This window comes from Simochromis diagramma, unplaced genomic scaffold (assembly GCF_900408965.1).
Source record: "Simochromis diagramma unplaced genomic scaffold, fSimDia1.1 OVJJ01000324.1, whole genome shotgun sequence".
Classification (NCBI taxonomy): Eukaryota; Metazoa; Chordata; class Actinopteri; order Cichliformes; family Cichlidae; genus Simochromis; species Simochromis diagramma.
The window spans coordinates 26,616-40,494 of NW_024386918.1; the positions used below are offsets into that span (position 1 = coordinate 26,616).

The 13,879-nt window shown below is 39.6% G+C and overlaps 1 protein-coding gene across 6 annotated transcripts in view; it reads right to left on the reverse strand.

Moving 5' to 3' along the window:
• Positions 1–13,879, reverse strand: part of cuedc1b (CUE domain containing 1b) — a 31,440-nt gene that overhangs the window by 6,810 nt on the left and 10,751 nt on the right. For 3 of the 6 annotated variants that reach the window (XM_040036455.1, XM_040036457.1, XM_040036456.1), the window contains 6 exons: positions 10,021–10,279; positions 7,321–7,386; positions 7,031–7,129; positions 6,479–6,572; positions 3,498–3,556; positions 1,445–1,514 (listed from right to left, as the gene is read on the reverse strand). In XM_040036455.1, the coding sequence (XP_039892389.1) occupies positions 1,445–1,514; positions 3,498–3,556; positions 6,479–6,572; positions 7,031–7,129; positions 7,321–7,386; positions 10,021–10,279 (647 nt within the window). The remainder of the gene's footprint in view (positions 1–1,444; positions 1,515–3,497; positions 3,557–6,478; positions 6,573–7,030; positions 7,130–7,320; positions 7,387–10,020; positions 10,280–13,879) is intronic. The other 3 variants (XM_040036458.1, XM_040036461.1, XM_040036459.1) reach the window with 3 other exon arrangements.

Here is a 13,879-nt window from a genome sequence, read left to right on the forward strand (position 1 = left end):
CACAGATTGTTTTTTTTCATGGTGATGAAGGAAAACGCTGGGCTGGCATGTAAAAGGGCATTTATTCCCTTCAAGGACCTGAAGCTCCATAAAGCACCCACCTGTTCTCTGATTGGATAGTTAAATTTGTGATTGACATAACATTGGCCAATCAGATGAAAGGAAGAAAAGTAGGGTCAAAATTCGTACTTGTAACTTGCAGAGTTTCACACGTATTTTTTTGACTAAGTCCACACACAAATTCTTTTTACACATACAAATCCTGATTTACAAGTACAAAATATTTATGACCACAATTTGAGCCCATACTATGACACTTTACATGGTTGATCTGAAGTATTTAATTTAATTCAGTCTCTCCAGTGTATACCTCCATTTTACCAGGAACTCTTCCATCTGCTTCTTACTCCCACTACCGATCATAATATCATCACATACCACCCCTACCTTTAACCCATATGTCACTCCTATTGCACACCTCCCCACATATGTCCTGCATCACCATCCCGTAGTTCTCTCCCACTCCTCTGCACATCACCCTTGATCTTGAGAGTCCGTAACAGTATTCCTCTCGAAGAAGCATCTTTTTTTTTATCCACCTCTATCCTTGGCAGTCCTTGTAAAGACTGAATGCTCCTGTGGAGGTGCCGGTGTTTCCCATTATGGGTGAGAAGACGCAGTTGTGCATGTGTCATTTTGGACACAGGTCCCACCTTTCAGGACAGTTGGATGCAGATACCACTGCAGATGACACTTATTTGTCCCCATGCAACTGGAAATGTGGTCACAGAACATCTTCTCCATCATGATAAGATCGCGCTTTGTGCACAGCTCTCTCTCAGTGTGTTTCAAGAACAGTTTGCTATAAAAAAAAATTTCTCTGTTTCTGTATTATTCGCTTGCTTATTACGCACCAGTCTACTGTTGTGTTCAGTGCCGTCAGCTGCTGTTTTGCTTTTGTTTGTTTTTTTCTGCTGTTCAATACCGAAGAAATGTAAACTTTTACAAGTTATGCCAAATTGCAACATGCTTAGCTATGTCTCCAATAAAACTTCAGCACTTCAGCAGCAGCAGTTAATGTTCATATGTTGATTCATGGTTTTCTTCAGATTTTGATCTATTGCAGAATATTTATCTGCCATAATAAGCGAGGCCAGCAAAATCTCCTTTATATTTTTCTGTGTTTTATCCTCAGTTACTACAGTCTCACATTATCAGCTTTGGTTTTTTATACATAGATATAATTCTGATCATTTATCTGTACATATCCATATTCTTTTAGAATATTTATGACTGTCGGAGTCAAAATTGAATCAAATCTGGATCAAATCAGTTAAAGAAATTGAAATCGATGCCCAGCCCTAATCATGATGCAGGATATATAAAGTGGCCACTATACATAGACTCATTTAAGAACTGTAAAAATAACAAAAGATTATCTTACCATGATATTGTCTCACTGCGTTTTTCAGTTTCTTCCTGAGTGTTTGCTCTTCTAGGCTGGCCATCTTCCTCTGGACACACACAAAAGTAAATGAACATTACATGTGCACCTAAAAAACTTAAAAAGTGCTCTAACATTCTCACACATTTATACTTCGATGGATGCACTGAAGAGCAACTCAAGGCTAGTATATTACCCAAGGATATATAACCTGTGATTAGTAGAAGACCTGCTCTACCTCCTGAGTTACCAGTCTAAATTTTAGGTAGGGTAAGACGGACAACAGTGTTCCCAAACAAAGGCAAAACAAAATTGGCTACTCATTTTTCATTTCATGCTGAAAAATCAAGCTGCTGCCAATCCTATCCTTTTCAGGTGGTATTTCATGGTGGATCCAAATATGACGGTACTTTTAATGCATTAATCAATCAATCAATACAATGACAAAGCCTGTACTGTGTTTTACAGACAGCTGAAGATACTCCTGTGTCCTTCTCTTGACTACCTATGGTACATGTTTTTCATTTGAACCACACATTATGGTCGTACCGAAGGACATGTTGCATCAGGTCCTGTGTCAGATTTGCTTTTTCACATTAAAGGAGTAGTTTGGTTCCTTTGTGACCTTTATGCAAGTATCCACCCACAGCTGGGTTTGGAAAAGAAGACAAATTACCTAAACCCAATTCATCCCTCCCACCTACCTCCCTCTCAGACTGTCTTATTGAGATTAGATCCTGGTTCTCCTCCAATTTCCTCAAACTTAACAGTAATAAAACTGAAGTTTTACTTGTTGGTACACCATCTATCTTAACCAAATCCCACAGCTTTTCCATTAACGTTGAAAATTCTCCCACCCTTCCCTCCCCTCAGGTTAAGAGTTTGGGTGTCATACTTGATAATACTCTTTCATTCCAGTCTCACATTAATTACATAACACGGTCTGCTTACTTCCATTTACGTAATATTCACCGACTCCGTCCCTTCCTTACTCCCCATGCTGCTGCCATCCTTGTCCATAGTCTTATTACATCCCGTATTGATTACTGTAATTCCCTCCTATTTGGTCTCCCTAAAAGGTCCCTTCATAAACTCCAACTTCTTCAAAATTCTGCAGCTCGGGTCATAACTTGCACTCCGTTAAGTGCTCATATTACCCCAGTTCTTCAGCAGCTTCACTGGTTGCCCATAGAAACCAGGATAAATTTTAAAATCTTACTTCTTGCATACAAGTGTATCCATAAATCTGCTCCTTCATATTTGTGTGACCTGCTCCATATCACCACTGTTTCCCGCACTCTCAGATCATCATCTGCTATTCATCTTACTGTTCCGTCCTCACACCTTATTACTGTGGGGAACAGAGCTTTCAGTCGCTCTGCTCCTCGGCTCTGGAACTCTCTTCCTCCTGCACTAAGAAATATTGACTCCCTCTCCGTATTTAAGACACAGCTCAAAACACATCTGTTTAAACTGGCTTATTCGCTTTAATGCTGATTTTATCTGTTGTCACGCTCTGTTTTGTAATTTTAACTTATTTTATGTATTTTATGACTATTGTTCCTTTTATTAATTGTGTTTTTGTAAGGTGACCTTGGGTTTCTGAAAGGCGCCCTCAAATAAAATGGATTATTATTATTATTATAAATTATGTCTAATGTGGTCAGAAGTTCAGTTTCCTGTCAGAAAGTTATTTAGGTTTTTAAAACCTTTTTTTAAACTGGCTAAGACACATTTTGCCGCCAAACCCAAATATGCCAAAATATTACATTGCTTAAGTTCTGTACCAGTCCTCTTCTGAATTTCCGAACTGGAACTATGCCCACCACAAAGTTGGTTAGGACTAATTCTTTAAAACTAAAATGTGGCTCAGTTACTTATCTTTGTGTTTTAATGCAAGGATTGAAAACACAGAATCACTGTTAGGGTGCTTTATGCTTTAACCATTACTCTCTCTCTGAGGTCTGACCTTTAAGCTAGATCAGTCAGGAAACACTCCTCTACATTATAGCATGAAACCCATTAGCACTGTATGGTTCACATGATTTCTTACCACAGTGGTGTCCTTCTACATCATCAAGAAGATTGGCTGTAGAGTTGGCTGTGCCCAATCTGGAAAGGAGTTTAGTTAAGAGCCACAAAACTCAGACCTTGCAAGCCAGATCAATCTCTCAGAGTTCATGGACTCACAAACATGGAGAAATAAATGCAATTATGGAAGCTTATGCATGGCTAGCAATAATATGAGAACCAAAAACCTCGGTAACAATGGCACAGACCATGGAACTGCTTTTCTCAGAATATGACAACAATGATGGTGCTTAGCTCCTTATGAATAACACTGGTCCACCAGAGGTGGCAAAACTGCACATCTGTCACTTCAGTAGATGGTTTTGTAAAAGTACTGATAAAAAGTACAGCCTCTGAAATATCCAAAATACAGTAAAAATGCAATTTAAAAAGTAGCTTATTGAAGGACATATCTACCAGCTATTACTGAGGACAGCTAACAGAACCTTATGTCATGTTAATATACCAATAAAATGATATTATTGGAATACAAACATTATGGGAAAAAAAGCTTAGAAAAAACAAACAAAATTTAACAAATGCCTGTCCTATTAAGTGAGTATACTCATGGGTTAAAGTGGGATTCAGCAGGTGTGAGAAACCTAAGATCAATTGTAGTGGTGCAGCGAGGAGTAACTTAGAAATCATTCACAGTGATTTCTGTTGTGTGCTCCAGCAGATTATTTTGTATACAGCCTGTGGTCATCTAACCTGTGCTGCTCTAAGTTTTATTGTTCTTTTTGTTTTCAACTGAATTCAGCAAGATACAAGCATGTGTTACATGAGCTATCATGATTGATTTCCAAACTCTAGACAGCATAAATCTAGTATAAAGGTCAAATTCATTGAATTAATCATCAGTTTAAATTTAAAATGCCTGTTACAGTGACCATGAACAACACAGATGCCTACAACAGTCCAACATAGTGCATTACTTTAAATATTACCACACTACTGCAAACTAACTGTTTTGCCTGCACTAAACTACCTCGTACTTTCATACAACCTCTGAATAACCTCTGAATAACCTTTGAATAACACAAAGCAAGTGGGATGTGGTGGTGGTCCAGTTTGGTGCTGAGGATGTCTGGGATTATGGCGTTGAACACCGAGCTGTAGTCCACAAAGATTATCCTGATGTAGCTCTTCATGCTCTCCAGGTGGCTCAGTGCTCTGTTAAGGTTGATATTGATGGCATTGTCCGTGGACTGATTTGCTCTGTAGGCAAAAGGGTGGAGACACTATCTGCTCGAAACACTTCATGACTACAGACATGAGGGCTATAGGTCTGTCATTTTTGAGATTGTCTATACCAGGCCTTTTGTGGATGGAAATGATGGTGGAGGCCTTCAGACAGGTGGGAACAGTGGCATGAATCAGGGAAAGGTTGAACAATCTGGTGAGGATGCCTGCCTGAGCTCCTCTGCAATTTTGAGGCTCCTGTTGGGGGGCTCTGGCCTTTGTATTTGGTGAGGGCTTGGATTCCTCTCCACACCTGGTAGGAGATGTTATCAGCAAGACGGCCTCCACACTCTCCTATAGGCCCTCCTTGGCCAGTTCGATGCCCCTCCTCAGGTGGGCTCTGGTAGTGCTGTCCCTCAGCCTGAGTTACGAATTCTGACCAGAGCCTGTACTTCATTTGTCATCCAAGATTTTCGATTAGGGAAAATGCAAACAATTTAGGTCACTGTCGCATTCTCTACACTTTCTTTAATGTAGAAAAGGACAGACTAAGTGAAGGTCACCAGGTCCTGCTGTTCAAAGATGGACCAGTCTGTTAGATCAAACCCACCCTCATGGGGCCATTTCACCAGAGTGCACGCAGATATCCCTTTGTTTTGCACACAGATGTCAGTTTTTGTCTAATCAGCCATTCCCCATTTCTCCAACAGTTGCTTGCTGGGTTCAGAGAAGATGAAGGAAGACAGCTGAGCCAAGCTGGTTTCTGCAGTTGGAAACTAGCTGTGAGCTGGCTGGCAACTGGGAAGCATGGCCGCAATGGTATACCAGAGGAAGTGTGGAATAAAAGAAAGTGTGAGCGAACCCCAAAGGAAGTGTCATCAGTGTCTTGCTGGAGCCCTCCCCTCACAGCCTCAGCCTCCTACAACTCTATTGCATCAACTGAACACAATTGTGCCTAAAATTGTCCACCATGTTTCACCATGCTTAAAATGCCAAATTTTAGACCTTTCATGTCACCTGTGATCACAAGTTCAGATGTATATCAATTCACTATGTTCAGTTTAAACACTGGTTTAAACTGAACGTAGTGTTAGAGTGTCAGGTTGATGGTGTTTTACCCTTCAGGTGTACTAAAAGACACTCAAGGGGGTTAGCAAGTATCCAAATATTGTTGTATGATCAAACAACACTACCAACACACAAAGTTTAATGTTAGTGACTTATGAAATCAAACACTTATCAAATTAATTACTAAAACACTAAAACAAGACAAGAACGTTCTGCAATTTTAACTAATTACTTATTTACATACTACTCAGTTAAATTTTTCGTCTTACTCTTTCTTCATAATGTAGTCCATCGTGGAATGCTTTTCTGAGCACTCAAAAGACTTGTGTTGCTTTTTATGTCTCATTACAAAAGACTTTCATTCTGTGCCTTTAAGTGCTTTGTCTCATACACACAAACAACTAAAGGAGCAACTTAGTGTTTAGTATCTTTCCCAAGGTATTTCTACATGCAGACCGGAGGACCCAGGAGTTGAGTCACCGATTAGCACTTAACAGCAGTGAAAAGAAACAGCTGTACATTAAAACAAGTACTATCAACAGTAAAAAAATTCTTCTGTGTGTAGTGTACTAGAAGTCTAACCATTATCATAACAGTTTTGAAAGTGGTTTTGATTTAATGTGTTGTTTTAGCTACTGTACTGCCTCACAACATGAAAGGAACCTTTTTAAAAATACAAGAATCTCAGCCTGACCACATTTACATAAAGGATACGAATGATGCTTCAGGAGTGTCCTCCTTTTTGACTTTCTTCTCTTTGTCTTTTCTGAAAATGTTCTGGCAATTTCAAACAGCTTCTTTCTTGTTGCTGAAGGTGAAAAAAAACAACTTCCTGCTCCATTAATCAAACTACAAAATGACTATAAATACTAATCAATCAATCAATCAAGGCTTTATTCGCCACGTGCAGGTTGCCCTGCAGTGAAATAGGACACCCCCCCCAACCTTACACACACAACACGGACATCACATGGGGATACAGGTCGGAGATCGGTAGCGTTACAGAAAAACACTGAAATATACACTACAATGGGACTAAAAAAAGAGGAAAAAAAAGAGACCTCTACTCATGCTGGGCTCTTGGGAGGACAGCATGAGAACAGGAAACAAAAAAACTCCTCTGCACATAAAAGTACATAAATGTCCACAGCACAACAAGCCACAGGGTCGGGTGGGGGGTGAGGAGTAATCCGAAGCAAACACAGCAGCCATCCTGCTAGGTAGGTATTGTGAAACAATAATACTACTGTAAATCAGCAGACTTACATTTGCCCATGTGTTTGAGTTTGTCTCTGAACGCATCATCTGAGATGGCCTCCATGGAAGCTCCAGAGTACTGGTCTCCTGCACACATACACAGAAGCACTACCACACAGTACACTTGTGCATCTGAAGATCAAATATATCAAACGTAAAAATGCACAGTGTGATATATTGAGTGCAAATTTTTGATGCAGCTAACACAGTGAATGCACAAACACATAAACCAGTACTCTGTACAATTTAGACAGAGCTCAAAGTAGCTTAGCAGACAAATCTTGATGAGTGATATCTACCTGTGGAATTCTCCAAGCTAGTTGAATGATTGGACTTTGATTTCTTTGACTCATACTTCAAGCGATCTAAAAAGAGAGGAGATGTTATGACCACTAATGTGTGTTGCCCAGATGTGACGAGCTCTAGCATAAAAGTAATATGACCCAAATTTAAATTCTTAATCTCAGTTTCTGCTGGGAAAGGCAAACTGTTAGAGCTCTGGCACATTGTAGAGTAAATGCAGCAACTTCTTGTGCAAATCTTTCACAACAAACGTACAGAGATATATCCCACTACTTATAGTGAACTATCACTAAGAAGTTGACTTTTCATGAATGCTAGCCACCCCAAAATAGGTTTTGTTTTGTTTAATGAACACAGATTTCTTGTTTTGGGATGACTGCCAAGCATATGCAGATGTGTTTGAGAGTTCTCCTTTTTCAGATTTTGGTTCCAGCATTCTCTAGACTTAGCAAGCTTTAGCTTTTTTGTTAATACTGTGTTGTATGAGAGCAAACCTTTAAATGTTATTACTTTAACCAAAGTAATAAAAACAAACCAAGCATAATACTTAAGCATAAAAGCAGACCTTGGCAATAACAAAGCAAAATAAAACAAGAAAAAAAAAAACAGTTTTCTGCACTGTGCAGTTTTCTTTAAACAATTATGTTTACATTCAGTGGTCCTCAGCAAAACACAATGTGTGCTTTCGCAGTCAGTAATTTTCTTATGTTATATAATAGAAAAAGAATGGTAATATACGAATAAATATACATAGATTAGTTTGCATGCCAGCCAATACATGTAATCTCCCTAGTGTGTTGCGGGTCTACACCGGGGTCTCCTGCTGGTAGGACATTCACAGTCGGGACACCTTACCCAGGAGTCTACAGCAATCTCCTTCCAATGTGGAGGAGTAGCTGCTCTACTCTGAGCTCCCTACTCTGTTGCTAAGGGATAAGCCATCCACCTTTCAGAGAAAGCTAATTTCCTCCATGCTCTAATACAAAAAGATAAGGCCTAGATTCACAGATTTATTACATTTCTCAAAAACAGTGTGCTATCTGGTGGCAGATGGTTGCATAACATTTATGACAATAATTTACAGGCATTGGGCATCAATTAAAATTTTAACAATTAGATTAGACAACTAGTCTGGTACCGACTAGCCATGATTAGTCAGCAAGTCAACTACTCGCCCACGTCACTATTTAGTATTAGACAAAGGTAACTGGATTGAATACAAAATGTGAACTTAAATTATGTTTTTATTCATTAAGGGAAAAAAACTACCTTGCCCTATGTGAAAAAGTAATTTAAATGATAAATTAACTGTCATTAACCACCTTTTTGGAAAGTTGAGTTCAATTTCGCTAGGCCTAACTTACCAAGAACCTGTCTGGCAAAGTGAAATAGGCTATGCAGGCAACACAACACATAATATAATCTAAAGAAACTTAAGAATAGATGAGAAAAAAACACAAGTGATATCTACTAGTCTGGAAAGGGTTGCAAATCTTTACCAAGCATTGGCACTCCAGCAAAACGCAGTGAGAGCCATTACCCACAAATGGATATAACCTGGAACAGTGGTGAACCTTCCTAGTAGTGGAAGGTCTACCAATGCTATTCCAAAAGAGCATCAACGGTTCATCCAGGAGGTCACAAAAAAAAGAAAAGAAAAGAAAATACACTAAAGGAATTCCATCCTTACTTTCACTGAACTTAACTAAGTTGACTGCTCATAATTCAGCACTAAGAAAGAGACCAGGTAAAAACTCTGTCCATGTAAGAGTTTCAAGGCAAAATCCACTGCTGACCAAAAAGAATGCAAAAGCCTCTATTCCACCATCACCTACTTAGCTGGACTTGACTTTCTGTTCTTAGGGTTTTCCATTACGTAGGTAGTATCTAGCTTCCAGTCGAGCAAGACATTGCTAGCTCTTGCCGCTGAGTTGTTTTTATCTTCTATTTTAGGCATATTTGTGTTTTGTCAGCCTCCTGTGATTCCTTCCCCACTCAATCGTGGGTTTAACTCTAGAAAAATCGTCAATGATTACGTTTTTAGTGGATTAAGTCCATCAATAAGCAGTTACTTCACACGTCTGTCTCGTTAAACCATTAAACTGGAAGTCCAGTGAAGAGGTGCAAACGTTTACCATCAGTTTAGCAGCAGCTATACCATCACCTCAATGTCTTGTTGTGTTGTTTGTGTCACATACAACAAAGAACTTTCATTCTGCCTTTGTCCAACAAACCCATCCACATTCAGGTGGATCATCCAAAACCAAGTAGAGCAGAGTACAGTCAAGTAGTAGGTGCACCGAGTAGGTGCTAGTGCAAAAGAGGCAAAAGGCTTATCTCAGAATTGGCAAAAAATTTCCGTAAGGATTTTGGGAAAAAATTCTGTGGCTAACAAGACAAACATTGAACTTTATGGAAGATTACATCCGATTATATCTGGCGTAAAACTAACACTGCACTTCATGAAATAAACAAACAAGTCATATTAGCATGGTTGTGGTAGTGTGATGGGCTAGGTGCACAACACTGTAAAAGGACTTGACAGCTCTTCAGTATTAACAGTATCTTATTAAGTATTTTTTAAATTCCAATACATCAGGTAAGTACAATAAGATATAAGACGAGCCAGTGCAACTCACAGGCTCATGTTGACATTAATGGCAGAATTTTTCTGTGTATACTGTGAACAGGAATACCTTTCTCTAAGGCAATGAGAAACTCGTGGTTGCGTTGTAGCTCTCTCATAAACTCCTCATTCTGCAGGAACAGCGCGATACGCTCATCTTCCAGATACTGTTTCAGTTTCTTGTCTTGCTCTGTAGCTGCTGTTGTTAAACCAGGACCCCCAGTGGTTCCGGCAGCAGACCCAGAACCAGACTGCACTGTCCACTGACTTAATGAAGAAACTGACGAGGAGGACGGTGACAGCTGAGACAGACTGTTCTGAGAGCTCTGCTGAGAAAAAAAAAAGGATTAATGTATGTATCAATCTGTACTCAGGATTACTATTATTTTGTCTAAACCAGTGGCACCAATGCCAAAAATGCAAAAAAGACCAAAACAAAACAAAAAAACCTTTATGAAATCCCTGTGACTGTTCGTCATTGCATCATAGAACCATGTAAAAAAGTAATCAAAATAATAACTGAAGCAGAAAAGTGCATGAAAAACAAATTTTGTACCAGCACTGGCCACAAATGTCCATCCATCCATTCATTCGCTTCCGCTGATCCTTTTCAGGGTCGCGGGGGGCGCTGGAGCCTATCCCAGCTGTCATAGGGCGAGAGGCGGGGTACACCCTGGACAGGTCGCCAGTCTGTCGCAGGGCCAACACACAGGGACAGACAACCATTCGCACTCACATTCACTCCCGCATTCACACCTATGGACAATTTAGATTTCTCAATTAACCTATCCCCACAAAGTGCATGTCTTTGGACGGTGGGAGGAAGCCGGAGTACCCGGAGGGAACCCACGCAAACATGAGGAGAACATGCAAACTCCACACAGAAAGACCCCGTCACAAATGTATTGTAGAATAAACTAAGAGGTAGATGTGAAGAAAAATTGATGGAAAAACTGCTGTGCCTGTGTGTTAAATGCAGGTCTATAAATCAAATGAGGATGAGGCAGTAAAAGACAATGGGGAGGATAAATACTAAATAAACAACACACGAATTCATGTAAAAAACAGAGCAGCTGTTTGGAGGGGGTCTAATTTTTAATCAGGGTACACAGTTGTGAACAAAACTGTTGATCATTTTCCACTAAAGAAAAAAAAAGTTCAGTGGTGACAGAAAAAAATGAAATAAAATTATAATTTTATTATTATTATTTTAAATTCTAAAAGTGTGAATTTGAGTGTGAACGGTTGTCTGTCTCTCCGTGTTAGCTGTGCGATAGCCTGGGACAAGGCTTCATATTCACAAGAATTTCAGAAAGTTTACTCTGACTTTGAGACCAAGGTCACTGAGATTCAAACTTGTTCAATACTTTTAGTAGATGCACCTGTGGGATCAATTTGAAAATTCTCGTCACACACTTGACACACCAATTGTGTCAATTTGAAGCTCTTACATCACTTTGTTCTCAAGTTATTGCATTTACAAACTTGAGTGTCCACACTGCCCAGTGGGGTGACGATAATACCCCAGCAACCTTTAACAGTCGAGGGGTAGAAATGAAGCAAAGAAGAAAAAAAAACATTGAACCTACAGTGAAAAACAGAGGAGGCATGGACATGTTCTGGGGATGCTTTGCTGCATGTGACACAGGGTGTCTTGAATCTATGCAGTGTACAATTCAATCTCCAGACTATCAAGCCATTCTGGAATGAAATGCCACGCCCAGTGTCAGCAAGCTTTATCTCGCAGGTCATAGTCCCTCCTGCACTTTCCTGCTCGGTCAGATTTTAGTTACTCCTCAGCCTCCTTGAGTAATAACGATACTTGTAATAAACATAGCCCATTTACAACTTCAGAGGCCAGGATTACTAAACTGGAGATCCAGCTCTGCACTCTTGAAAAATCTGTAGCTAGTTTGGTGCTGCTCTATAAAAAGGCTTCCATAAAGCTAGAACATCCCACTATTCAGCACTGATTGAAGAAAATAAGAACAACCCCAGGTTTCTCTTCAGCACTGTAGCCAGGCTGACAAAAAGTCAGAGCACTGTTGAGGCAACCATTTGTTTAATGTTGCCTAGTAATGACTTCATGAACTTCTTGACAAAATAAATTTTAACCATTAAGAGAAAAGATTACTCATAATCTCACAGACTTAACATTGTGTACCACAAATATTTATTTAGACTGTTTTTCTCCAATTTATCTCTCTGAGTTAACTTCAGTAATTACTTCCTCAAAAGCCATCACTTAACCTAGCTGCCTTTCCTTTTATCTGAACATTTTTTTTGAAAGACTTATTGTAAACTGATCATCTGCAGAGAAATCGTTTATTTGAAGAGTTTCAGTCAGGTTTCAGAGCTCATCAAAGTACAGAGTACAGCTTTAGTGAAGGTTACAAGTGATGCTCTTATGGCCTCTGACAGTGGACTCATCTCTGTGCTTGTCGTGCTAGACCTCAGTGCAGCCAGAAGCATTTGATACCGTTGACCATGATATTTTATAACAGCGATTAGAACATGCTGTAGGTATTACAGGTACTGTGCTGCAATGGTTTGAATCATTTCGACCTAACAGACTACAATTTGTTCATTTAAATGGAGAGTCCTCTTCACACACAGGGTTCAGTGCTAGGACCAATTCTGTTTACATTATACATGCTTCCCTTAGGTATAGCAATGTATGCATACATTCTCACTGTTATGCAGATAACACCCAACTCTCTCAAACACACGGATAGAACCCAGCTTCTATCCGTGAAGCCAGATAGTTAAACTATAGGAATGTCATACAGATGTAAAGACATCTCTTCCGCTTATCCTTTTCAGGGTCGCTGGGAAAGCTGCACCTGTACCCTATCCCAGATGTCTTAGGGTGAGAGGCAAAGTATACCATGGACAGGTCGCCAGTCTGTTGCAGGGCTAACACATACACACTTACACCTGCATTCACATCTCTGGGCAATTTAGAGTTTCCAATTAACTAATTAGCGGAAGTGGCCTCCGGATTACCTGGAGAGAACCCACACAAACACATGCAAAATTCACACAAAAAGACCACGGCCTGATTGTGGAATTCAACTCAGGACCTTCTTGCTATGAGGCAACAGTGCTAACCACTGTGCCACTTCTAATTGGCACGGTGGTCCTGCTTCTAAATTTAGATAAAGCTAAAGTTATTGTACTTTGGCCCTAAAAATCTTAGAAATTTGGCATCTAGCTAGAAGCTTACTCTGGATGGCATTACCTTGGCCTCCAGTAACACTGTGAGGAATTGCGGAGGATGCACACATTAAACAAATATGTAAGACTGCTTTCTTCTATTTGCACAATGTCTCAAAAATGAGACTTATCCTGTCTGAGAGTAACAAAGAAAAACTAGTTCATGCATTTATTACCTCTAGGATGGACTACTGTAACTCGTTATTACTGTGAAAGGTGTTCCCTGTTATGGCCCTCCTAGCTGACAGTAAAATTTCAGGATGAGTTGACGGTTTCAGAAAACCCCCTATCAGGACTGCCAGTTTTCACTGTTTCCGTTTGGCTTGGATTTTTTTTTTTTTTAATGTTTGTGATGCTTTTAAAGTTGTCTTTGCATCAACAAAAGAAATAAAAAGAATATCACAAAAAAGAAAGTGAAAAACAAACTTTTCTGTGATGAAAACGTGACAACGAAACCTGCAGTTTCAGAATCTGTGAGAGGTTGGATTTCAGTACCCGACAGCATGTCGGGTGAACGAGCAGCGATTTGTGTTTACATCGTTTTGTGGATTTACCTGCTCTTTAATTGTTTGCTGTTTGGTGGTTGTTTAAATGGTATTGTACGCTTTTAGCTGAGATTCTGACATTTCTGTGGATACCAAACGTCTATATTTAAATAACATATCTGGCGATACATCCGTTGCCGGAAATTTCTTCCTGTTAAAATATTGAGT